The sequence below is a fragment of the Spermophilus citellus genome (assembly GCF_964194105.1).
Source record: "Spermophilus citellus genome assembly, chromosome: 2".
Taxonomy (NCBI): domain Eukaryota; kingdom Metazoa; phylum Chordata; class Mammalia; order Rodentia; family Sciuridae; genus Spermophilus; species Spermophilus citellus.
In genome coordinates this window covers 174,997,117-175,023,304 of record NC_138183.1, presented here as the reverse complement: position 1 = coordinate 175,023,304, position 26,188 = coordinate 174,997,117, and the positions used below count along the sequence as shown (strand labels likewise).

Below are 26,188 nucleotides of genomic sequence, written 5' to 3'. Positions count from 1 at the left end.
CTAGCATTCAACATCTTGTAGCTCAATCTCCTCAGTTGTGCTTTCTGCAAAGCAAAAGACAAGTCAATGAATTGAAATCAGCCACACAGTGGTTTCTTGGTATGAACAAGATAACACATGCCACTTGTGGTCTCAAAACCACAAATGAATAATCACAAGGCCCCAAATGTTACCTTTGAGTTTGTGTCTTCTCTTCCTCTGGAATTTATATGAACACTTATTACAGACCCACATGAGGCTGATTAACACTGCGGCCACAGCGGCGAGTAAAGCAAGGAAGACAGCAACAAAATGGAGGTCTTCGTAGAGGATCTCTAGGGATGTGGGGAGGGAAAGCAGAAGACAGATCCCTTTTAATATTGTGAAGTCGACCACCCACACTTGTGTTCAGAGGTGACTCAGACCCCTGAGGCTGTCTTACCAGACACATGCAGGACAATGGTGCCAAACTGGCTGCTCCCCAGGCGCTCTGTCACGGTGATGATGTAATAGCCTGAATCCCGCACTCCCACACTGAAAAGTTGGATGGAGCCATTGTCAAAGGTGCAAACTCTGTCCTTATGGCTTTGGGAGATGTTGGCCTGAGTCCCTGGTTTCCACTCCACGATTTTCTGCACACCCCAGTTAGACGTGTACTTCCATTCGATGGTGGGCACCCCATGGCAGGAATATTCAACGGAGAGCAGGATGTCTTCTTTGACAGTGGCATTGATGATGGACTGGGGAATGTACAGTGACACACCCTGACCTGCAGGATGGAATGCTAGATGTCAGGCACACTTACACTTTAGTGTAATGAACTTATACTTTAGTCAACTTATTTAACTCATTAATTTATTTCACAAGCATTTATTGAGTACCTGTTATATGCCAGGAATGGTTAGAGGCTCTGGTATTGATGCTGTAAAGGTGGACAAGATACAAATTTCCCTGTGTCTAACTTACACTATATATGGGAGACACACAAGGGATCAACAAGCAAACAAGGTAATTTTAGGTAATGACAAGTGCTGTAAAGATAATGAACATTGCCAGGCGCAGTGGTGCACACCTTTAATCCCAGAAAGTCGGGACATTGAGGCAGGAGGATCACAAGTTTGAGGCTAGCCTGGGCAATTTAGTGAGACACTATCAAAATAAAAAAGAGCTGGGGATGTAGCTCAGTGGTATATCCTCTGAGTTCAATCTCCAGTACCTCAAAAAATAATAATAATAAACAAGGATAATAGTGAGGTGATAAACAGCATTAGATGGCCAAGGAAGACCTTGCTGAAGAAATGACTTTTGAACCGAGACCTAAAGGACAAGGAAGAGGAGAAGGAAGCAACCCTGTGAAGACACAGGGGAAGAGATTTCAGAAGGAACAGAAAAGGCATGGTAAGAATGAGCATGGATGAGTTTGAGGGTCAGAAAAGTCGTCAGAGTGCCAGAAAGCAGTGAGCACTGGGGAAGCTGTAGGAGATGAGATTCGAGTGGTGGGCAGGAGCCAAGTCATGATTTCAGGTGCTCAGGGGTGATGAGAAGTTATAGGCTTAGGCAGAAGGGTGATGTTCCCCAGGAAGCTGAGAATATCTGCCACTAAAAACATACTGGTTGGGGGACAAGAGGAGCAGTTAAGTGGTTCCTTATCTAAGGAGATAAAAGACAGTGGTGACAGTCTCGGAGGTTGGTAAAGAGCAATCTGATTTAGGACATGCATTTGGAAGTGGGGAATGCTGACCAACTGGATGTGAATGTGGGGATGGGTGAGACAAGGTGGCATCAAGCAGAAGATGTGGTTGAAGAGAAGTGCCATTGGCTGAGGGGTATCTGTGTGCGTGTGTGTGTGTGTGTGTGTGTGTGTGTGTGTGCATGTGTGTGTTAGCACAAAATACTAAGCAGGTACCATGCACCAGGGCCTCTGCCAACTGCTTTATACTTTTCCTGTCCTTGAGGTCTCATCTGATCCATTGTAATTCTATCAAGGATTTACCTCACATTCAACAGTACCAAAACTGAGATTTATGCAGGGGCCACTAATTCCAAAACTCACACATTTAACCTCCATGCTCAAATCAAAGGTCAGTAGTTGGCAGTAGAGGGAACAGAACTTGTGACAAATGCCTCCCACACAAGGAGAGGAGTGGTCAAGATGGCTCCAGCCTGGAGAGTTAACAGGGCAGGATACAAACTTGGAGCCCAATCCTTGGTTTCTATCTCCACTTCCTGTTTAGCCCCCTCATTCTCTGGGTTCCCAGTTTCCCTAGGTACCCTGCTGCATGACTCCAGGGAACCATACCTGTCACTTCTCCAGGGCTTTCTCATTGTCCTCTCCCATCTCCAGCATATCCCATTTGTAACCCTCTTCTAAGGCCTAGCTGGGTATCTAAAATAATCCAATAAATTCCAGGCCGAAAATTGGGAATAATGGCTTTCAAGAGTAAATGCTGCTAAGTAACAGAAATGTATTTCTCCCTGTAATATTGTAATATAATAAAGAAATAATTGGTTTGCGTCCCTGGTTCCTGTCACATAGCTCCTAAACCTCTTGGAATCTCTGGAGTGGTATCTTTTTTATGCTTACATGACTGGAGTTGGGGTCCCTTAGATAGCTTCAAGATGGGTGCTGGTCACAAGAGAGACCAAGATTGGAACTTTCAGCCCCTCCACTCCCAACCCTGCCAGGAGAGGATGCAAGTCAGGTTGATCACTTGTAGCCAATGAAGTGAGCAATCATGCTTACCTAAGAAGCTTCCATAAAACCCCAAAAGGACAGAGATCAGGGAGCTTCTGCACAGCTGAACACATGGAAGTATCTGGAAGGTGGTATGCCCTGAGAGGATATAGAAACTCTGAGCCGGGTTCACATACCTTGGCCTGTGCATCTATTTATCTATAGTCTTTGTAATATCATTTATAATCAATGGGTAAATGTAAATTGAGTGTTTCTCTGAATTCTTTGAGCTGCTCTAGCAACTCAATTGAACTTCAAGAAGACAGAATGTGGAAACCCCTGATTTATAGCCATTAGGTCAGAAGCACAGGTGCCAACTTAGCCTGTGGGGATCTGATACTACTTCAGGTAGATATACCCTGTTGATATCTGCTGGAATATCTTGTATCCGAATTATTGTGTTACATATGATAGTAGGAAAACATTTGCTTCCTTTAATTTCTTGGACACCCCAATTTTGATTATTAAAAAAGATGTTAGGGTTGGGGGTGTAGCTCAGTGGAAGAATGTTTGCTTAGCACAAGGAAGGCCCTTGGTTCAAACTCTACTACTGGAAAAAAAAAAAAAAGGTTAAATGTTGAAAGTCGAGTGCAATTAGTATATACTCTCCTAGATTCACCAATGGTTAATAGTTTACCATATTTGCTTCTTTCTTGAAAAAAAAAATTCTCAATTTCATTTTGCTGAACCATTTGAAAGTAAGCTGCAGATATCCTGACACTTCACCTAAGAACAAGCCATTCTCCTAAATATGCACAACATGATCCACTCCCAAAATTTAACTTCCTATAGTACTATTTATTAACATGTGGTATATTTTCACATTCCTTCAACTGACTACAAAATGATGCTTCAAACTTTTTTTTTTTTTTTGCTTACATATAAAATCTGATCAAGGGCTGCTTACTGCATTTGTTTGACATGTCCTTTAATCTAATAAGATTTCTCCACCTTTTTTGTGGGGGCGGATTTCATGACATTAAAATTTTAGAGCTCTACTCCAGATTTATTTGTTTAGAATAAAAGTAAAAAACAAATCAAAACTGCAAAAGTGATGTTTTCTTGTGGCATCACTCCTGGAGACTAATCATGTGAGTCTGTCCCATGATTGAGTTAGAGCCCTTGGGTGGTATGTGGTACCTTAACAATGGTACATTCTCCCTTGTAATTTAGTAAGGTACTACTTAGAGACCATGTGACTGCACTACCACCCAACAACAGTGTGTACATAGATCTTAGCATCCCCCTATATTTCATAGATGGCTGCAAAATGGTGAACTTTAAATGTTCTCATTCTAAATTTATTGGTAGCAGGCATTTCTCTGTAAAGAGCTACTTATCTGTGTACCTGATCATCCCCATTTTCTCTTAGTGTCCTGATAGACTTTGATTTTTTAAAAAAAAATTAAGATGTTTTACTCTATTATGCTCCTTATAATTTTTTTCTTCTGGGTTATCTTACATTTGGCCAGTGGTATCCTCTGCCAGTCATTTCAATATTCTTTGAAATGTTCTCAGTAGTTTGTAAGCATTTTCTTGAATTGAATACATTTTAACAATGTCTTAAAGCCAGAGAATGAGAAACTTGAGAAATTCTGTCCTTGGGCAGGTAAGTGAGGAGGTCATTTTGTACAGGTTGGTCCTTTTATATTTCATGCTCATATTACTTGGGGTGTCCACTGGCTCTCTCATGGACTACCTTTGGGGATAAAAACCTAATCCTGGTCTGAACATACGGGAGCTCAATAAAAGAATCCCAGAACTCCAAGATGGAAGGCATCTTACTGGCCAGCCTCCCTCCCAGTGTGGGAAGTCAAAGAGCTCAGTGTTCAGCCTCTGGCAGGACTCTTCCTTGAAGAGACAGAGTATTCTCTACTTACAAGGTAAATTTTGTCCAGATTAGGGAAACTTGATTTCAAAAGCTCCCTTTTATTTCTACTGAAATCTGCCTCCTTTGCAGCCACACAGACTGCAGAAGTTCTCTTTCAGTATAAAGAGTTCTTCAGATACCTAAGGACTATTCTTCTGACTACTGGAATCACTCCTTCTCATTCAGGCCCTCACTGTGTGACAGAGTTATTCTTCCACACAGAACAAAGTGCAGAGTTTAAGGCTCTGGAATAGAGAAGGAAAGAGAGGTCAAATTCTAGGTCAGCCCCGAGAGGGCAGGAGTTATGCTTTCTTCATCCTTGTGTTCCCTGTACCCAGCACAATGCCCAACAACACCCAACAACAGTGTGTACATAGATCTTAGCATCTCCCTATATTTCATAGATGGCCTGTTGATCAACATTTGTCAAGCAAACAAATAAGTGAATGATCAAATATTTATGGAAACAGGAAACAACATCAGCTGTTTGGGTGGTTTGAAAAATTAGCTACATCTAAAAAGTAATATACATAAAGAGAAGTACAATTTAATTGAGGCTTTAAGTACCAATCATCATGTACTTTATAATCGGTATTTGTTACATATAGTGATGTGCCCACATAGCTATAAGTGGCAAAGATGGGATTTCAAGCAATTCTGCCTGATTACAAAACCTGTATTCTACCTTGTGACTGTCTATTTAGATATCTATTGCTCTATCATCTAATTTAACATCATCTGTTTTTTGTTCCTGATATCTCTGGCCTCACATATAAGCAGTTGGAGTAGTGATTTCTGTAAGAGTTGGAGAACTATATTTAAAACTAGTGATAAATTTGTATCATAATCTCTGTGTGTTTCATGTTCAGTCTGTAAACCTTGTTGGCCAGGGTTACTGACAAACTAGTCTCTTAAGAGACTAACTTTTTTTTCAGTACCTGGGGGATAGAACCAAGAGGTTCTCTACCCCTGAGCCACATTTCAAGCCCTTTTTTATTTTTTATTTTGAGATAGGGTCTCACTAAATTGCTTAGGGCCTCCCTAAATTGCTGAGGCTGGCCTCTCCCTTGTGATCCTCCTGCCTCAGTCTCCTGAGCTGCTAATATTATGCCATTGCACCTGGCTTCCACCAGCCTTTTGTGTGTGTGTGTGTGTGTGTGTGTGTGTGTGTGTGTGTGGTGCTGGGGATTGAACCCAGGGCCTTGTGCATGCAAGGCAAGCACTCTACCAAATGAGCTATGTCCCCAGCCCACCAGCCTTTTTAATAGGCTTATGACCCTTCATTATGAGTCTTTCAGTTACTTTGGCCTAAGAAATAGCAAAATTGAAGAACAAGCAAACATAATAACCCCAAGTATATTGGCTGCGATACCAGCTGGCTCTCACTGGTTTCTGTATTTTCTCTTACTCAGAAACTTTAATTTTATTTTTTTCCTTTTTTTCAAATTTTAAAATATTTAATTAATAAATGAAGGTTGCGTATATTAAAAGTATATATGGTAATTATTTATCTATGTTGTACAATGATTATTAATACACTTATCATTACCCATGCTGCACATCAGATCCCCAGAACACTGTGATCAAGATCTCTTCATTCTCCTTAGGCCCAGGCTCTGGAAACCACTATTCTACTCTGTTTCTATGGCTGCCTGGCTTTCTTTCTTTCTTTCTGATTCAACATATGAGGTCAATCATATAGTATTTGTCTGTGACTGGCTTGTTTCACTTAGCACAATGTTCTCCAGGTACATCATGTTGTCTCAAATGGCAGGATTTTGTTATTTTTACATTTGTTATCTTCATCTTCTGGATTATAGCTGTCGTACAACATGACATGATATACCACTGTGATTTTGATTTGCATTTCCCTGATAGCTAATAATGTTGAGTGTCTTTTCATGTACCTGTTGTCCATCTGTATATCCTCTTTGGGGAAATAATTGTTCAGTTCCTTTCCCAATTAAGTGCTCTTAAATTGTAAGAGTACTTTGTATATTTTTATTTGCAAATATTTTCTTGAATTCTATAGATTCCCTTTTAATTTTGTTTGCTGTTTCCTTTGCTGTGCAGGTTTTAGTTTGGTGTTGTTCCATTTGTTTAATTTTGCTTTTGTTACTTGTGCTTTTGATGTCATACCCAAAAGGTCATTACCAAGACAATGTAAAGAAGAGCTTTTTCCTGTGTTTTCCTGTTTAATAGTTTCAAGTCTTACATTTAAACTTTTAATCTATTTTTTTGTGAATGATGTAAGATAATGGTTTATTTTCATTCCTTTCATGTGGATGTATAGTTTTCAAACACCATTTATGAGGAGACTATCCTTTTCCCATCATGTATTCATAGTGTCTTTGTAGAATATTAGTTGAACATATATGTGTGGATTTGTTTCTGATCTCTGTAAAGTTCCATGTCTATGTGTCTGTTTTTATGCTGGTACCATACTGTTTTGACTACTATACCTTTGTAATATATCTTAAAATCAGAAGATGTGATATCTTTTAGCTTTGACCTTCTTCAGATTGCATTCGCTATTCAGGGTCTTATGGTTCCACATGAATTTTAGGATTAAAAAAAAAAGTGTGTGGGGGTGTGGGGGTGTGTTGCTAAGGATTGAACCCAGGGTCTTATATATGCTAGTCAAGTGCTTTACCATTGAGCCACAATCTCAGCCCTGTTTTTTCAATTTCTGTGAAGAATGCCATTGGAATTTTGAAAGTGATTTCATTAAATCTGTAGATTTCTTTGGATAGCATGGACTTTGAACAATTCTTCTACTCTATGAACATGGAATTTCTTTCCATTTGTCTGTCTTCTTCAGTTTTTTTTAAATGTCTTATTGTATACAGAACATCCACCTCTTTGGTTCTTAAGTATATTTATGTTATTGTAAATGAATGATTTTCATCTCTTCCTCAGATAATTCATTGTTAGCATATAGAAATGCAACTGATTTTTGCATAATTTTAAATTCTGTAATTTTACTGAATTTGTTTTTATTTTTAACAATTGTTTGGTAGACTTTTATTAGGGTTTTCTATATATTAGATCATGTCACCTACAAACAGATAAATTCACTTCTTCCTTCCCAGTTTGGATGTCTTGTATTTCTTATCTAATTGCTCTCTCTAGGACTTCCAAGCACTTTGTTGATCAGAAGTGAAAGTAGACATCCTTGCCTTATTCCTTATCCTAGAGGAAAAGCTCTCCATGGCTCACCATTGTATTGATAATTGATTGTGGGCTTGTCATATATGGACTTTATATATTGAGGTACAATTCTTCTGTACTTAATCTATTGAGAGTTTTTATCAAGAAAGGATGTTGAATTTTGTCAAATGCTTTTCCTACATTCATTGATATGATCATATAATATTTTCCCCTCTTTCTGCTAATGTGTTATATCACATTTACTGATTTGTGTGTATTGAACCACTGTTGATCATGGTATATGGTCCTTTTAAAGTGTTGTTGAATTAAGTTTGCTACGATTTCATTGAGTATTTTTGCATTTACCTTCATCAGGGATATTGGTCTTTAATTTTCTTTTCTTGTAGTAACTTTTTCTTTGGTAAATTTCTCTTAGAATTGTTCTTGCTTCACTATATATTTTTAATACATTGTGTTTCCATTTTTGTTTGTTTCAAGATGTTTTTTATTTCTATTTGGTTTTTTTTTTCTTTGACCCATTCATTGCTCAGGAGTATGTTGTTTAATTTCCATGCATTTGAGAATTTTTAATTTTCCACCTGTCATTACTTTCTACTTTCATACCATGATAGTCAGAAAAGATACTTGATAGAATTTAAATCTTCTTGAATTGCTAAGAGTTGGGTGGAGGGGGGGACCTTAAGGATTTTAACTAACCAGATATTTAACTAGGTTTAGTTAAGAATTCCTCTTCTGTCAATCTTCCACATATACTTAAGAATAAATGTTTAAAACAAGGATAGAAAATTAACAATTCCAAGGGTTTTAAGGCAAACTGCTTGTCAAATGTTTAAAAAGTTTAATTAATGAGTAACTACTCCTGTGTCTCATGCTAAAATCAACCCAGAATAAGTCCAGAGAAACTTAATGGCTACTCAATAGTTAGACTTGGTTTAAATATTCTACTCAAGAAGGTTAGTTCAATATGTCAAATTTTAATCATAAAATGGATAGTAGGTAGCCATTAATAAGAATGAGCTTTGTAGCTATAGGTATATATAGCTCAGTGGTACAGCACATGCTTAGCATGTGCAAGGCCCTAGATTCATTTCCCAACATGAAAAATAAATAAGTAAGCAAGCCAGGCACAGTGGTGCACACTGGGAATCCCAGTGACTCAGGAGGCTAAGGCAGAAGGATTACAAGTTCAAGGCCAGCCTGTGCAATTTAGTGAGACCCTGTCTCAAAATAAAAAACAAAAAAATGGCTGGGAATGTAGCTCAGCATTAAGCTCTATATGGACAAAGAAAGATGTCTGTGATGGTACCAAATAAATTTATAAAATAGAATAATGATCTCATTTGTATTTGTGTAAATATGTGCTAGTATGTGCATATTGTACATGAAAAAATGTTGGAGGAAAATGTGCTAAACTAATTAACAGGCATTACTCCTTTGAGATTGGACTGTAATAATATTTTATTCTCTAAGACTATTTTACACAATTTAAGATTATTTATTGAATTTATATTAAAAATACAATATTTAAAAATGTTTTTAAGTTTTCCTGATAAAACCAAGCAATCTGACCAGCAAAGTCTAAAGCCAAATTTAAAGTTTAAAAGTTTGCCTTAATATCTTCCCTTGAATTCTATGAGAAAATCCAGGAGGAACTAAATTTATATCCATCTCCTTGATAGACGGTGTTGCCTCCATTAAAGAACAAGTCAAAGAAATGAAGATTTCAGCAGGACAGAAGTTACTGGAACCTGAACTAAAGAGCTATCTAAAAGCTCCAGCCCTTAGAGCCAGTCAGATCCTCTGATAACTAAAAGCCATGGAGATAAAGTACTAGGAAGGTGAAGCCATCTACTGAACAATAAGCTGGAACAGAAAGAACACTTGGAACGATTACTTATTCTTTTTCTTACAAATAAATCACATGCTTTTCAGTCTTAAAATTAATTATTTAAAAAAGGGGGATATATTTCCTAATATAACAACAAAGGTCAATACTGTTCAGATCACAGCTCCAGTGAACAAGAATACCAACTAATAATGAGACATATATTACCAACCTCGTCTCTTAAATCTGGAGTTTAAGTCATGGAGATACACTGTGTTAGTCAACTTTCTGTTACTGTAACAAATACCTGAGATAAGGCAACTTAAAATAAAGAAAGGTTTACTTTGGCTCATGGTTTTGGAGGTTTCAGTTCATGACTGATTACTCCCATTGCCTTTGGCCTATACGGTAAGGCAGCATCTTGGCAGAGAGTACATAGTGACACAAACTGCTCACCTCATGGTGGCTGAGAAGCAATGAGAGAGACCAGTGACTCACAGTCTCCTTCAAGGGCACACCATAATATTTTGGGAAGACTTCCAATAAGGCTCTACCTCCTAAAAGTTCCACAACCTCCCGGAGGCATATCAAGCTGGGGACCACGCCTTTAACACATAGGCCCTTGATGGACACTTCAACAAATCATAGCATAGACCTTAATTAGGATAACTCATTTTCACCTCACTAATTTGAAACATCACTTATCCAGCAAATGTGATCATCAGATGCATCTGATAACCAGGAAATAAGCATTATTGTCATTCTCATCTGCATTAAGCCTTTAAGCAGCAGAGAAGTCACTAAGCCTAGGGTTCAGGACTCCTAACTGAGAAACTGTTGGAGTGAGGTGATGGCATGATGAATCATTACAAAAAGGTAGTTTTAAGTGGGAGTGAGGTGCAGTGGAAACCCCTGATGGGCAAGACACACCTAGGTTCCACACTGGGACCTCCACTCTAGGAGACGGGGAGAAAGTGCCTTGGCTTATAAGAACCTCAGATCTCCCAAGAAGACAGGTGACATGACATGTCTAAGGCCCAGCAACAGGCCAGTCCCTGAGCAGGCACACAGCACTTGGGGTCATTCAAGCCTATGGGTTAAAGGCTTGGTCCCCAGTCTGAGATGCTTTCGGGAGGTGGTGGATTCTTTAAGAGGTGGAGCCTCATTGGAACTCTTCCTATTATATTCTAGTGTGCCAAGAGTAGCAGCCCCATCTCACCTGTCTCACCAACCAGGGGTGACCAACTGTCTCTGTGCCCAAGATTGAGGGATTTCCCAGGATGCAGCAGTTTCAGTGCTTTCAGAACAGTCCTGGGTAAACCAGGCTAGATGGTCACCCTGAGGCTCAACCAAGAAATATTGAAGAACAGAGATAAAGGACTTCTGGTTTCTGAGGCACCCCAGGGGTACCGTGGGGAATATGCAGTAAACCAGCTTGGGGAAGCTGAGGGAGTGGAAAACCAGTCTGCCATCTGGCTCCCTAACACATATTCCAAGGGATTGCATCCCACGCAGCCCCACCTGAATAGGAACCTCTGCTAATCCCTGAGCCTAATGTGTCCTCCCCAGGCTTTCTCAACGCTGGGTGTTGGCTCACTGGGTGCTGGACTGGTGAAGAGGATATTATCTCCATTTTACAGGGAAGCAAACTGAAGTCTCCCGAGGCTAGGTTATTTGCCCAATATCATGGTAAGTTGCTAAGCAGAGATTCAAACCCTGGGTACTTTTTATTTTCTAATAAGCCAGGAAGTTTGCAAGAGTAGGGAAAGAGGGAAGACTGCATTTAAGTTGAGGGGTAAGGAGTAATCTTTTAAAGTCTCAGGAAAGATAGAAAGGACAATCCCAGCTGAGAACAGAGAGACCACCCAGGGAGGTCCAGGGATCAAAGGGTGCCTCAGATTTAGGATTTGGTGAGCAAAACAGTTAAGGTTGGTAATTGTAAGAGGCCTCTACGACAGAGTCCGGGGCAGAGCCACAACAGGTTGAAGACTTCCAGGAGGAATTATCCTTCAGGCTGTAGGAACCCAGGAGAGTGTTCAGATAGAGCCTTGGAGGATCAGAACTGAATTTCCAGAACAGTCTGGCAGAGCTCATTGTCTTATCACACATATCACCTGCACTGCCCTGGGCCCACCACAGGCACCACAGGTGACTGTCGATCCCCCAATTCAATAGTTCCATGAGGGTAGGACCTGCCTGTGTGGTTCTCTGTTGTAGACCTAGAACCCCAAAGAATGCCTGGAATATGAATGGGAATTCTTGAGTATTGACTTATTAAAGGGTTATATATCCAGTCTAGGGGTGTGGGGTGCTGAACCCAGGACTATGTAAAGTTGAGCACAAGATAAGGGTTAAGACCCCAAGGCCAGCTCTGGTGTGATTCTTGGGACCAAATTTGCCTCCTTTGCCCTGTCTGAAATACACATGTGATCCTTTCACCTAAACTGCCCTGTAATACATGCATAATGCATTCATTCATGTGCACCAATGCTCCCTTATATGCACTCATGCACAGAAGAACCTAGTTCCTGAGTTTCTGGCTGTATGTATAAAGAATCCCAAGGAATCGTACCATGGAAGTGAGGGTTTGAAGGAAATGTCAAGCAGACGTGGGTTCAAATACCAACCTGCATTTTGTTAATATCATAACTTTGATCAAGTTACCTCAAAGTCACTGAGCCTCTATTCCTCATCTGTAAAACATGTATGTCACTTGGCCTCCCAGACCAACTTCTGAAGGACAGAAGGAAGTGTCTGAGATTTCTGCAGGAAGAACTGGCAGGTTATGCACCCCAAATTCCCAGCACCCAACACAGGGCCTGGCTATAAATGGACAAATGATGACACGCATGCCCTGCCTGTCAAACTATTGCCAATTTGAAGAGACCACAAAGAGGGGATCTGTGTTGAGCTGAGGGGCACTACCTCTGTGTTAGCAGGTCTCCTTTCCTAACTCCAAGGAGAATAGGCAAAGTGTTAAGCACCAACTAAAATATTCATGGCCCTGGCCAGTTTGTGCCATTCTTGAACCAGGTCCCTCTGGAATTTGGAAAGCACAGCTTTGTGTAGGAGGCTGGTACATCAAACCCAAATAATGATTTTCCCCTTTAGTTTTCAAGAACAGCATTGATGACTGACATATGCACAGATAATAGGGTGCCTAGCCCTCCTGTTAGTTCAGGTGATGAATTTCCCTTCTCAGTACCTGATTAGTCAGAAATCAAGGTTCAGCTCATCCTGGATGGGTTCCCAATGATCCTTCTGTTTAATGGCCTTGAGAAGTCACCCAGATACCAGCAAAACCCAAATACCCTTAGAGAGAGGCAAGTTTAGGTGAAGGCTGCCAGGCTGCTCACCTTCATCAGGTTTCAGAATTTGTACCCCAACCAGAAAAACCACACCCAAAGAGCAACAGTCACCATTTCCTATCAGTAATACCTGTTAAGCACCAGACCAGTACCATAGTCCAATGAAACCACAGGTGGGAAAGTTGAATAACCTGGCCATTATCAGACTGGCAAAGATGAAGAAGTCTGATAATATTATGCTGTTAGGAGTGTGTGAAAGTTATACTCACCCAGCACTGTGGTGAATATAAATGGGTGTGATCTGGGCAGCCAAGTAATGAATAAAAATATTAAAATTGCATATATTTTCTGACCCAGAAATTCCACTTTTAGGAATTATTCTGTAGTTACTATGGGAACACAGATACAAAGATGTAAATGTTGTCATGATCACTTAAATGAAGCATTACCAAAGACTGGAGACAATCCATGTATTCACCAGTAAGGGACTAGCTAAATAAATGATCTATATTCATATTTTGGAATACTACAAAGACATTCAGAAGAATGAGGTTGATCCATGTATATTGATGTTAGATGATCTTTAAAGTAATGGAAAAAGCACACAGAGTAGAACAATGTATAGAGAAAACTTTTGCTTGAATGAAATAAATTATCTGTGTATAAACACACACACACACACACACACACACACACACACACAGAAACATCTTATCTATACAAGTTCACAGAACATCTCTGGAAGATTCTTTGAAAACCCAGGAACTGCGGTTTTCTTTGGGGAGGAGACTGGATGTCTGGGATAGAAGGAAACTTTACATTCCACTCACTACCCTTGTGAACAGCTAGAATATTTTAGAAAGTCTGTGAATTACTTAACAAATAAAAACTCTATGATCCTAAAAATAAAGTGCACACCAAGAATGTGTGCCTAAGGCCTTTCATATTTGAAAATGTTATTCTCATATGACAAAGTATTTCACAAGCACTAACATCTGTACTTAAGAGTTGACAAAATCAACATCTTCAGCATCTCCAAAGATAAATTAAATGCATGCAGAGTTGTGACAAAATGCTTTAACTATCTCAGGAAGGATACAGAAGGAATTGGGAACACTCTGGACTCCAGGGGCCAAGGGGAAGACCTAGGCAGCTGGGGGTCAAGACTTTGAAGGATATACATTTTGAATTTTGGGTTGTGTGCAAATATTACATATTGAAACTTAAGAAAAATTCAAAACAATCAAATTAATTTAAAGTCAAAACAATAAGAGTATAACTCCTCTCATCTGGGAGGGAGTTTATCCACAACCTCACTGAAAGACATTCCCAGCCAGCCAGCTCCACAAGACGACCTCGTCCTTCGTCACCCCCACATTGTCACTGGGTCCTGACTGTCTTACCTCCAAAATGTAACCCGAATCTGACTTGTGCCCGCTCTTCTTTCCCCTATCCTACTGGTCCAAGCTGCCCCCTCTACAACAGTCTCCCAATTTGCCTCACCGTGCCTCCTCACCCTCCTCTAACCTATCATCTATGTGGTATCCTGAGTGATGTTTTCAATATATAAGTTGTATCATGTCACCCTCCTGCTTTAATCCATTGTTGGTTCCCTGATGCTCTAGCAATAAGTTAAAATGTCTTCAGTGGCTTGACCAGACAGGTGAGGTCTGGACTCTGCCTTCCTGTCAGGCCCATGTCCTCAGCACACCCTCATTCTGTGGGCTCCCAGCACATTGGACTTATGCTCTGATGATTCATCATTTTCTCTCCACCACAGGGACTGTGCACATACTGCTCCCTTTCCCTGCTCCCTCCCTACTTGCCTATTAATCTTTATTCTCCCTTCAGACCTCAGTCATTCTCTTCTGAGAAGCTCATTCCAACCCTCTGGCAGGGCCAGATATCCTTTTACATGTTCTCATGACACCTTTCCTTTATAATACCCATCTCAGTTCATATTATTTAACATCTATTCCTACTTTCAATTGAAGTTCCATGAGAATAGGAGCTGCCTTTCTGGTTCCTTGTTGCAGCCCTAGACCTGCAGAGTGCCTGACACATGAATGGCAAACTCTGAGCAGTGATTTCCCCTTATAGGGTTATACATCTGGTCTGGAGTTGCGAGATACAAACCCAGGATTATGCCAAGCTGAGTACCACATCAGGGTTAGGATTCCACAGCTGGCTTTGGTGTGATCTGGCTGCTCCAATACATGTGTACATGTGCACCGAGCCTAGTTCCTGAGTTTCTGGAAGATGGAAGCCAAAAGAATCCAAAGGAATCCTACCAGGGAAGCAAGGGCTTTGAAGAGATGTCAAGCAGACATTGGTTCAAATACTGACTTACTCTTTCTTAACATCACGACTTTGGCCAAATTTGTCAAAGTCACTGAGCCTCTATTTCTCATCTGTAAAACAGTGGTGGCCAGGGGCTGGGGCTGTAGCTCAGTGGTAGAAGCACTTGCTTAGCATGTGTGAGGCACTGGGTTTGATCCTCAGCACCACATGAAAAAAATAAATAAATAAAATAAAGTTAAAAAAAACCCCACAAAACAACAACAAACAGTGGTGGCCATAGCCTCCTCACAGTTCCGATATGTTAGAAGAAATCAAAGTGAATGCATGAATGGCAAGCACCTAGGACAGCATATCCCATCCCACAGTAAATAAACAATAAGTGGTCAGCAGGGGCATATACCAGTAATGCCTAGAAGAATCCCAGGACTAATCAGACATAATTCATAGTCTATACCTCAGGCCACTGCAAACATATCAGGAAATATAACTTTTAAAACAAAGAAAACAGGCAAATTGCTTTTCTGACTCTTAATTGGAAATTAAACAGAATGGTACAAGGTCTACCCTCCTCCAGCACATCTGTTTCAGGGCAACTGGGACTGGGCTGGAGTTGGGGGATCTGTTGTTTGGAACAGAGGGTAGAAGAGGAGGGAAAGATGCCAGTTGGGGAAGTCAGGGAAGCACATGCAGCAAAGCCAGCAGACCCCCAGTGTAGGGATCTACCTTGAATATAGCCAGCTTGGTTGTAAGATCCATTATGCCTACCAGGTGACCTTAGCATGCATTCAAAACCTGATAGGATAAACAAAGTGGTTAAGATGGTCAAACTTCTCATGCTGGCCACTAACCTCTAGATTGTTTCTTGTTTTTTAACTGATGTTTGGCACATTAATAGCTTTTTTTCCCTCTATTCAGAAAGCCCAGATGCATTCTGGTTGGCCATGGGCCACCTTCATATAGTTTAGCACATTCCTCTTGATAGTGACCAACTTATATTGTTATACTGTGTAATATGTTCATGTACAAATATGTAACAGCAAATCCCATCATTATGTACAACTATAATGCACCAATTTAAAAAGTGGGGAAAAAATTAATAAACCCCTTCCTCCTGCCTCCAGGGACAGGGATCCTGTTGTCTTGCTACTGCCGAAAACACACTTCAGTCCATAAATCTCAATAAATGCATTCTGCAATTTTGGATCCATCTGCCTTCTTTGTCTCTCCACACCTTTTGCCCTTGGCAGTCAGTTCTTGTACAGCGGGTTTTCTCTGAAGCATCCTAGTTCTGCTTTGGCTGCATAGGCCCAAGCTGGGTGACTTTGAACAAATTCCTTCACCTCTCTAAGCTGCCATTTTCTCATTCGTAGCTGGGAATCTTTGTGGCTTGGCTGTCAATGATACAATTAAAGGGAAACAATTAAAACCCCCATGTGGGTAAGAGATCTTGATAATAACCAGGAACAACTCTGGAGTGGAGGGGTGGGGGATATTGGTTCTTTTCTTTTTCACCCAAAGGAAGTCCTGATTTTAGGTCAGAGAATTCCATTTAATCTCCTCCCATTCAACAAGCATTTGGGAAGGGGTGGGGCCTGAGACAAACATTTAATAAACACTTATTTCTAGTCACACACTCCATTTGGAAGCTTGTTATTTTAATTTGTCTGTCCCATCAGTTCAACTCCACCTCTTCTCAGAACCTTTGCAGAGAGAGCCTTGGGAAGCCATCTCTCTGGCTCTAGTGATTGGACCAAGGCAGACCACATGTTCTGGGATGGGCCAATCAGATTCTCTCTCCTGAGTTTGGAATTGAGATGAATGGTCCCTCAGTTTTTCCGTGTCTCTGAAAAGAGATGTGATGCCACTGGAGGCCACAGTAATTGTGGAGAAAGCTGCTCATGGGTGGCAGAAGCACCAAGGCAGCCGGAGTGTGGCTTAGGCACTGCTGGTGGGGAGAGGGTGCTCTGGGATGGGGGAAGCAGGCAGAGGGCTTCTGGGATCCTTGTTTAGTCGTGGGGAGAAACTTGGCTTGTCTTACATCCTTGACAGATGAGATTCCTCAACTTCTCTCTGAAATGTTTACCCTTTCCCTTGGTACTCTTCTGTTCCATACAAATTGACTAATCTCTCTGAATCTCTTTCTCAATAAAGTGGGTGTGTCACAACAGCTACTTTGCAAGATTGTTGCAGAGTCAGTGACTGACACACAGTAAGCCTTTAGTTTTTCTGTTTCTTAGGTGATTTAAAAAAAAAACAAATATATATATATCTCCAAAGCAGAACTAGGATGCTTCAGAGAAAACCCATTGTACAAGAACTGATTACCAAAAGGTGTGGAGAGACAAAGAAGGCAGATGGATCCAAAATTGCAGAAGGCATATATATATATACATAAAATATACATATTATCAGAGTTCACCAATGCTAGTTTGAGAAACTGGTGCAACAGAGTGATCAGGGGCCTGGTAAGGCCTAGATAGGAGTCACAAACTACAGGTGAGCCCAGAATCCATGTAGAGCATGGAACCACCAAGACTTGCTCTCTATCCAAGATTCCTACCCTTTTTGTTGCCTGCTATGTTTTAAACTGTGCCCTAAAAAGATATATTGGCATCCTAACCTGTGCTCAGAATGTGTATCATTTGGAGGCAGTGTCTTTACAAGAGGTAATCAAGTTAAAACGAGGTCATCAGGGTGGGCTGTACACAGTGTGACTAGTCCTTCTAAAAGAGGGAATTTGGCTGCAAAGGAGAGAATGCCATGTGAAGATGAAGACAGAGATAAAGTGACTCTTCTATAAACCAAGAATGTCAGATATTCCCAGAAGTCACCAGAAGCCAGGGTGGAGGCCTGGAACAGTCTTCAGAAGGGAGCAGCCCTGCCAACACCTTCATGTAAGTGAGGCTTCCTTCAGGACTGTCAGATGGGGCTGAGGTATGGTTCAGCAGTAGAGCAGAGCACTAGCAGAGCCTATGTGAGGCCCTGGATTCCATCCCCAGCACCAAAACAAAACAAAATAGAACACATTGCCCTTCTATGACCTTTGTTTCCAGAGTAATGGTCCTCAGGTATGTAGTTTGTCAATTGGAAAGGACTGAATCAGCTATTCAAGTTGTTTTCAAACCCTGATTAAATCATCCGGGAAGTTTTAAAAAATAGTATTCTGGACTAATGGATTCAGTCTTTAGGGATGAGACCAAGGCCTCTGACTTTTAAAACTTCCCATGTGATTCCAGGGTGCAACAAGATTGATAACCACTGGAGGTTTGCAGCCTTTGCTATGGTGAAGACCATTTACTGTACCTCCTTCTGGGGGCACTTTAACAAAGCTTAAAGCCAAAGAAGTGTGTGAGGGAGGAATGTTTGAAACACTTGAGCACTTTCAAGGAGACATTTGGGGGAGGTAGACTCTTTCTGGTCTCCTTCAATTTCTACTCTACCTGGTTAGTCCTATTTCTATTGACATAGGAGAAACAGACAGGCTAAGTAATTCCATTTTCTCCCCCACCTCCTCCAGTTTCATAATGCAGTGTTTCAAAGTATGTAGCTGCATCCAAATCATTGAGAGGACTTGTTGAAACAGATCACTGAGTCCCCTCCTTGCTTCCTCATTCAGTAGGTCTGAGGTTAGGCCCAAGAGTATGAATTTCTAACAAATTCCTAGATATTGCTGGTGCTAGTTCCTGGACCACATTTGTAGAACTTCAGTAGTAAGGATTTTGCAAGACCTCAGTGAAAAGTGGGTGCCCTGGTGCTCTCAGAATCTGGGAGGCTTAGGCCCCTCCTTTCCTTTTCCAGCATTGCTAACTCCACTTCTGTAAGGTAGGGGACCACCTGTGATGCACAAGTCATCTTGGAGGAGGGAAGACTGGGACAGACAGGCACTGCCAGAATGAGGGCAAATGGGCAAAGAAGAAAAGAAGACAGGTTCTGCTGAGTGGGATTGAGGCAGTGTGTGTAATGGATTCTAGAGTCAGACAAACTTGTGTTCAAAATTGCACTCTGCCAGCAATAACTATGTGATCTTGGGCAAATTGATGAATTTCTTTCAGTTATAGAACTTCTGCACTAAGGATACCATAATAATACTATGCATAACTCCTGCAGAATAACAAATTTAAACAAGACAATACAGTGAAGAGCCTATCAGTTTTTAACACTTAGTGATTGCTCAATACATTACCATTTGGGAGAATTCTTTGAAGATTCACAGAGTAGTTACTGAAGTGGTCAACTCCCCATGCCTAGGGGTGTGTAAACAGAAGCTGGAGAGATTGCAGTAGTATGTTTAAGACAGGAAGATGGCATGTTGGGTGAAGGAGGCTGGTTCTTCCTGCTTCAATCATGTAAGTATAGAATTGGAATGAGCCTTTACTATGGTATAATGTTGATGTCTCCCAGAATTTGCATGCTGGAACCTGATGTCCAGTGTGATAGTAGGAAGAGGTGGGATTTTGGAAAGTGATTAACTCACGAGAATTCCACCAGTGGCATATAAAAGATGCTCAAGCAAGCCCTCCTGTGAGGATGTAGAAGGCACATCTGTGTGAAACAGGTTCTCACCACATACTGAATCTGTCTTGAGCTGGGACTTCCCAGCCTCCAGACTCACGAGCAATACACTTCCATTTTTGTTTGTTGGTTTTTGAGATCTCACTACATTGTCCAGGCTGGTCTCAAACTTCTAAGTGTAAGTGGTCCTCCTGCCTCAGCCTTTCAAGTGGCTGAGATTACAGGTGCATCATGGTGCCTGTGATTTTATGTTGTTCATAAATTACTCAGTCTTAAGGTATTTTATTACAGCAGCCCAGTAGGTTCAAAATAGCATTTGTAAATCTGCAGTTCTCTTCTGGAAATGCAGCAAGAGATTGAGCAACTTTAAATTCTTCCCTGTGGAATTCCAAAAGGAATTTTTCTATCATACTTTTTTTCCAGGTACAAACAAGGGCCATCCTTGTTGGGTGGGAATTGTTCTTTCTGAAAGACCATGGTTTATGGGAGAGTAACACCTGTGCTTCAAATCAGATGCCAAGAAAGCCAGGCATGGCAGAGGTGACTGCCTCCCTTGCATAACCCTGGAAGTGGGGAACTGGCTGGGTCCACCCTCTCTACAGTGGGCTGCAGGACCTAGGGTCATTGTTCAGGCCACTGGTCAGCCTGGGGACCTAGAAAAGGGTTCTCCTCAGACGCCTCTGCAGTAAATATGTGTTGAACAGGAGGACAAAGGAACAAATGAGGTGACATGCTCTCCCACCATTCTTTCAGAAGGTGTTTATAGGATGCCTGAAGGTACTTGGAAGGGGAGTACAGGATGATCTAAGACAAGGTGCATACATGACTGGATACCCCAGACTACAATATGGTGTTCCTCCAAAGAATCTAATGGGCCATTTTCTCTCCATCTTTTAGATCTTAGTTTAAACATCATTTCTTCCAGGAAGTCTTCCCCAACCCCTCAGTACTGGGTTGAGGGGCCCAGTTCTGTGCTTTCATTGTTCCCTGTTCCTCTGTATTAACACACTTATTCCACGCTGTGATGATGATTCTCTTGATTAATGATTTATCCTCCTAGATCAACTGTCAGCTCTGGGAATCAGGGGCCAGTCTATCTTGGTCACCAATGAATCCCCAAGATCTAGCACAGTGCCTAGCAACTCTGGCTTTCCATGAACACCTACTGAATGAATGAATGCTTTAGGCAAACCCCTCAACTTCTCCAAGCCTCTGGTTCCTTATAAAATAGGGACTCATAGCACCTCTTTGTAGGATAACTGTAAAGATGAGTTGAAAGCAGTTATTATAGTATCTGACACCAAGTAAGTGTGCAATGAACAATTGTTTTTCTCTTGTAATTGCTATTAACAGTTATACAAACTCAGGAGATTCTGGTCTCTCTTTTCTTCTTTTTCTTCTTCTTCTTCTTCTTTTTCTCCTCCTCCTCCTCCTCCTCCTCCTCCTCCCCTTCTTCCCCCTCCTCCTTCTTCTTCTTCATCTTCTTTTTTCCTTCAGTACTGGGGATTGAACCCAGGGGTGCTCTACCACTGAGCTATATCTCTAGTCCTTTTAAAAGATTTATTCTTGAGATAGGGTCTTAATAATTTGCAAAGCTGGGCTTTAATTGGGATCTTTCTTCCTGAGTTGCTGGAATTATAGGCATGAGCCACCACACCCAGCCTAGCTCTTCTTACCTTTGGTTTTGTTTTAAGTGAGCTTTCTAAAATACACATCTAGCTGTGTCTCCCTTGGCTCTGAAAAACCTCAATAATTTGTTCCTTTCTTTTTAGTCCCCATCTCCCATGTTTCCCCCTCACCCCCAATTCCACTTGCACCAAACTACTGACCACTCTGTAATGCACATTTACCCCCTCAACCTCAGCTCAGATCACCCCCTCCTCTTTCTTCAGACCCTGTTCTGTCTTCAAGACATCTCTTAATGTCATTTCCTCTGTCGGGCTCACAAGGCTTCCTCAGCACAGTGTATAGCCTGCCTTGTACTTATGAGAATTGAGTGACAGCCCATCTCCCCTGCTAGAAGGGACAGTAGGTACCACCCGGTGTTCAGGTCTGCAACACCAGCAAGCAGCAGTCTGTGACGTGGGAGATAGCTCATTCAAGCAGGAACTATTGAACTGAATTGACCATCTATCTGACCTAAAGAAACAAGTTCCAGATCAAGAATACCTGAAATCTTACCCTCAAGTATGTTGAAAAGTTGGTTGATGGGTAAAGGAAAGAGCAGGTCTCGTGTCCCACTTTTAGGAACTGGCTTCTGAAAGGCTTCTATCCAGCCCCATAGTAAACCTGGGGTAATGACCTTAGCCTACTACAGAAGGTCAGACAGTCAGAGGAACTTCATTGTAGCTCCCCTTACCAGTACCTGGCAGTCAGGGACTCATATCTCTACCCTCCTCTGGCACTGGTGTAAGGGTCTATTAGGGGAACTATTCCAGCATCTTCCACCCAAGATCCAAGACCTTTCCAAGCTCCATTCCATGTCAAATGACTCCTTAGACTGAATGTGAAGACACTGATACGAGTCACTGAGAATACAGGCATGCACCACCATACCCAGTCCTTTAGATCTTAAAACTAGAGAATAATCTTTGCTGAATGCTCTGCCTTCAGAACCCAGTGGGGTGGGGTCACAACCCCTGAAGCTTTGTTGTGTAACCCTATGTTCCCCAAGGCTCTGGGCAGTCACTCTCTGGCCTCTTGAAACCAAAGCAATGTCCCTTCCCACCCTTTCAAACTGAGAAGGCAGCCCTAATGATCTCTGAATCTCTTTTGGTTATTCCTCTCCTATCTGGAAGCACAGTGTAGATTTAAGCTGAATCACTATATGGTTCTGTCCCATAGGATCTAAGAAGTCCACATTCTTCCTTCATTTTTTTTCCTGTCTCCATCCCTTCAGTTCAAACTGAAAGTATATCCGTTGGGGTAGATGATTACCCTCTAGGTTCACACCCACACTAATCTTATCCAACACTATTGCCACACCCTTGGTGTTCTCTTCTGTACATGTTTTTTAATTTTTTTGCGATATGAACAGTTGAGAATTTTCCAAACCTTTAAGTTCTGGTTTCTTTTTAGTTTAACAGTTTCTCCCTTCCTCCCTACTTTCTTTCTTTCCTTCTTCAAATTCTGCTATGAGCCATCAGGAGGAACCAAGCCTCTCCTTTAACATTTCACTTAAATATCTCCTCTGATGAATATCCAATTTCATCTCTTGCAAATTTCTCCTTCCACAAACTATCAGAACATAGGCTGGGAGTGTGGCACAGTGATAGAATGTTCACCTAGCCTGTGCGAAGTCCTGGGTTCAATCCTCAGCACCACATATAAATAAAGAAAAATTGTTTTTTCTCCATTGTCCATTCCCCTTGTTTCTGTGTGAGCCCTCATCAGAATTACCCTTAGCATCCAAATTATTAGCATGCCCCTCAAAACTCCACCAGCCTCTATCCATTATCCAGTTCTAAAATCACTTTCAGAGTGTTCAGTATTTATTACAGCAATGCCCTGCTTCTCAGTACTAGTTTCTGTCTAGAGCAAAATACCAAAAAGTAAGTGAATTAAAAACCAGATATTTATTTCTCAGTTTTGGAAGAAGTACAAGATCAAGGTGCTGACAGATTTAGTTTTAAGCAAGGGCTCTCCTGGCTTACTAAACTGCTTACTATGTTTTCACAGGGCAAAGGGAGAGAGCTTTGATCTCTCTTCCTCTTAATTATAAGGACACTCATCCAATAAGGGGGGCTCCGATCTCATGATCTCATCTAAACCAATTACTCCCCAAACGCCCCACCTCCAAAGACCATCACATTAGAGGCTAAGGCTTCAATCTATGAATTTTGAGAGAAAACATTCAGTCCAAAACAATGTCATAGAGGAAAGATTTAAAACTCAGGGTATTTGTGTTTGTGGGTATGGCATAACACAAATCTCAGTATAAATGATGAATGTCAATTTTCTGGAGGAAGGCTGTGACAGAGGCTGAGGAAGCAGAGGAACTGTGAGAGGGAGGAGGCCCACTCTGCACCGTTAAGGCTGGGCCACAGCACAGGCCTCCTTCAGGCAGGTACACATTCATTCAGCATCTGTTAGGGATAGATATGGCTAGCACTGGGCAAGTGCTAGGGACTCAGAGCTGTGCAGGAGACAGTCAATGAATAATTGCATTTTTTCTTGTCTACCAGATATTACGTGTGCTATTTGGTCTGCAACACCCTGCAGTTTCCCTGTCCCACTTCCCTGGCTGTTTCTATCCATTTGTTAGGTCCGGGTAGGTGTGATTCCCTTTGGAGCAACTGTTTCCACAAGCCTGGGTTCTGATCCTGTAGGCTCCTACAATGTGGAGTCTCCTGCCTCACAAGCCTTGCCACTCCCAGGATGGCACTCTTGTTTGACTGTCAGTATAAGCACCTAAGGTTCCTGAGGACAAAACTGTGAACCATGGTGTCCCCAGTATCCACTGTGGCCTGCTTCTTTCAGGAGAAAGTATAGTTAGTGAGTGAGTGAATGAATGACTGATCCCTGAACATCAAAGGCATCTGTACACATGTGTACCAATGGTGGTTGGAATCATATGCTTGGGGCTTACAAAACAACAGAGAAGTTCACTGCATATTCAAACACATATTCATCTGCAGATTAACAACCAGCTATTTCTTGTTCCACTGCTGAGAGAGGAACATACCCCAACATAGTCTTTTTGCTTTCTAAGATTTGCAACTTTCAAAGCTGGGCTCTAGCCAGAAGTATAAAGAGCAACAGTGCTAGGTGGCTAGGTTTGAATTTTGGCTTCACCATTGATTAGGTGGTCACCTTGTGCAAGTAACATAGCCTTTCTGTGCCTCAACTTTCCTCACCTATGAAACATTTTATAAGGTTGTCCTGAGGATTAAATGATAGGAACCTTGTAAAGTTGGAGAGATTGTGAACACACAAGTGCTGTACCTTACTATAGGTCCTCTCACCTCCTGCGGCACTGCTCTGGTCCATATAAATCTCAGTTGACTAATATGTAAAATGGGAATGATGATAATGATTGAATGCATGAGAAAGTAAAATTGCATTACAATCTGCATTACAATTTGTGTCCACTGAGTTTGTGGGACAGTGGGCCAAATCATGTGGGCATTCTAGAGCTAGCCATCCAGAGCAGTGTCGCATGGTGAGGACCTTCTCTGTCCAAGAAATTCAGGAACCACTGCCCAACTCAAACCCGCTAAACGCTTTTCTTTCAGAACCAGGCTGCTGTGGGTTGTCTGAATGGTCAGAACACTCTGATGACCCAGGAAGTCCATAGAAGGATGGAGGAATGCCTATAGTAGGAGGTGGGGTGCGTGAGCCTTTGGAAACTGTAGTCTGGAGTCTGGTTATTCCAGGAAAAATAAAATAAAATAAAACATGTCGCAGAGGAGGCAGCCTCCGCGCGGGGAGCCGGTTATCTCCCAGCCGGCTTCCGGCTCCGATAACTGCTGGCCAGGCTCGTCGGGCCGGGTGAGCGCCCCGAAGTGGCCCGAGCCGAGGGAGCCTCTGCTCTGTCCCTGGCGCTTCGGCCGCGATCGGTGCCGGGACTCAGGCTGCGCGTCCAGCCGGGTGAAGAAGAGGAGCGGGGCCTGCCAGCCGGCTCGCCGCGCGCCCTCCACCGGACAAAGTGGCCCAAGGCAGCCGCGAGACCCCAGAGCCCGCCCCGCCCCGTCCCGCCCCGCGCTGCCCCGCGCTTACTCTGCAGACAGTGGGCTGCGACCAGGCAGAGGGCAAAGAGTCCCAGGGAGATGCTTCGGGTCTTCCTCCACCCGCACCGCAGAGGCCTCATGAGCAAGCCCCGGGTAGCACAGGCCCGGCATGGGCGTCCCGAATGGCGGGGCGCAGCGCAGGGCCCGCCGGTGTGTGTTCCGCACTGACGCGCGCCGCTGCAGCTCCTCCCGCAGCCTTCCCTCCTGCTGTAGCTCCAGCAGGTTTTCCAGGACCAGATGCAGATGAGCTGGTTGTACTCTGGTTGAACCAGTTCCCAAGGAGGAGGGAGGGGAAAGAGGGAGGGAGAGGAGGGAGGGGGAAGAGGAAGAGGAGGAGGAGGAGGAGGGAGGGAGGAGAAGGGAGGAGGAGGAGGAGGAAGGGCACGAGCCATAAGAAGGCACACACTCAGAGGTAAATAATGGCGAATAATGAGCTGTCTTCTGACGTACAGGCGCCACTTTACGGGTATTAAGATCCAGCTAAGATGCTGGTGGATGGAAGGAGGGCAAGTACTAGCTGTTGCCTAAGGACCCAAAGGGACCAACTGATGGCTCCGTGGGAAAAGGAAAGGCTTTTAGGAAAGTGAAATGCCAGACTGGGGAGAGAGGGATACAGGAAGACTCTGGCTGTTCTGGGTGGTAATGATCTCTGACCTCCATCCGTGTATCCATCCATTTATTCAGGAAATATTCACTGAGCACCTACTTATTTCCCTGGGGCTGGTACATGTGGCCATTCTAGTCATTCAGAAAACATGG

The 26,188-nt window shown here is 42.3% G+C and overlaps 1 protein-coding gene across 1 annotated transcript; it reads right to left on the bottom strand.

The window, feature by feature from the left end:
- On the bottom strand, positions 1–25,599 carry VSTM5 (V-set and transmembrane domain containing 5; the record flags this gene model as incomplete). The annotated part of the gene is made up of 4 exons (XM_081282204.1): positions 25,419–25,599; positions 422–748; positions 174–314; positions 1–44 (listed from the first exon to the last, which is right to left on the bottom strand). The coding sequence occupies exons 1-4, from the start codon at positions 25,507–25,509 to the stop codon at positions 1–3; spliced, it is 603 nt and encodes a 200-aa protein (XP_081138330.1). The 5' UTR covers positions 25,510–25,599.
- Between the last annotated feature and the right edge of the window lie 589 nt (positions 25,600–26,188).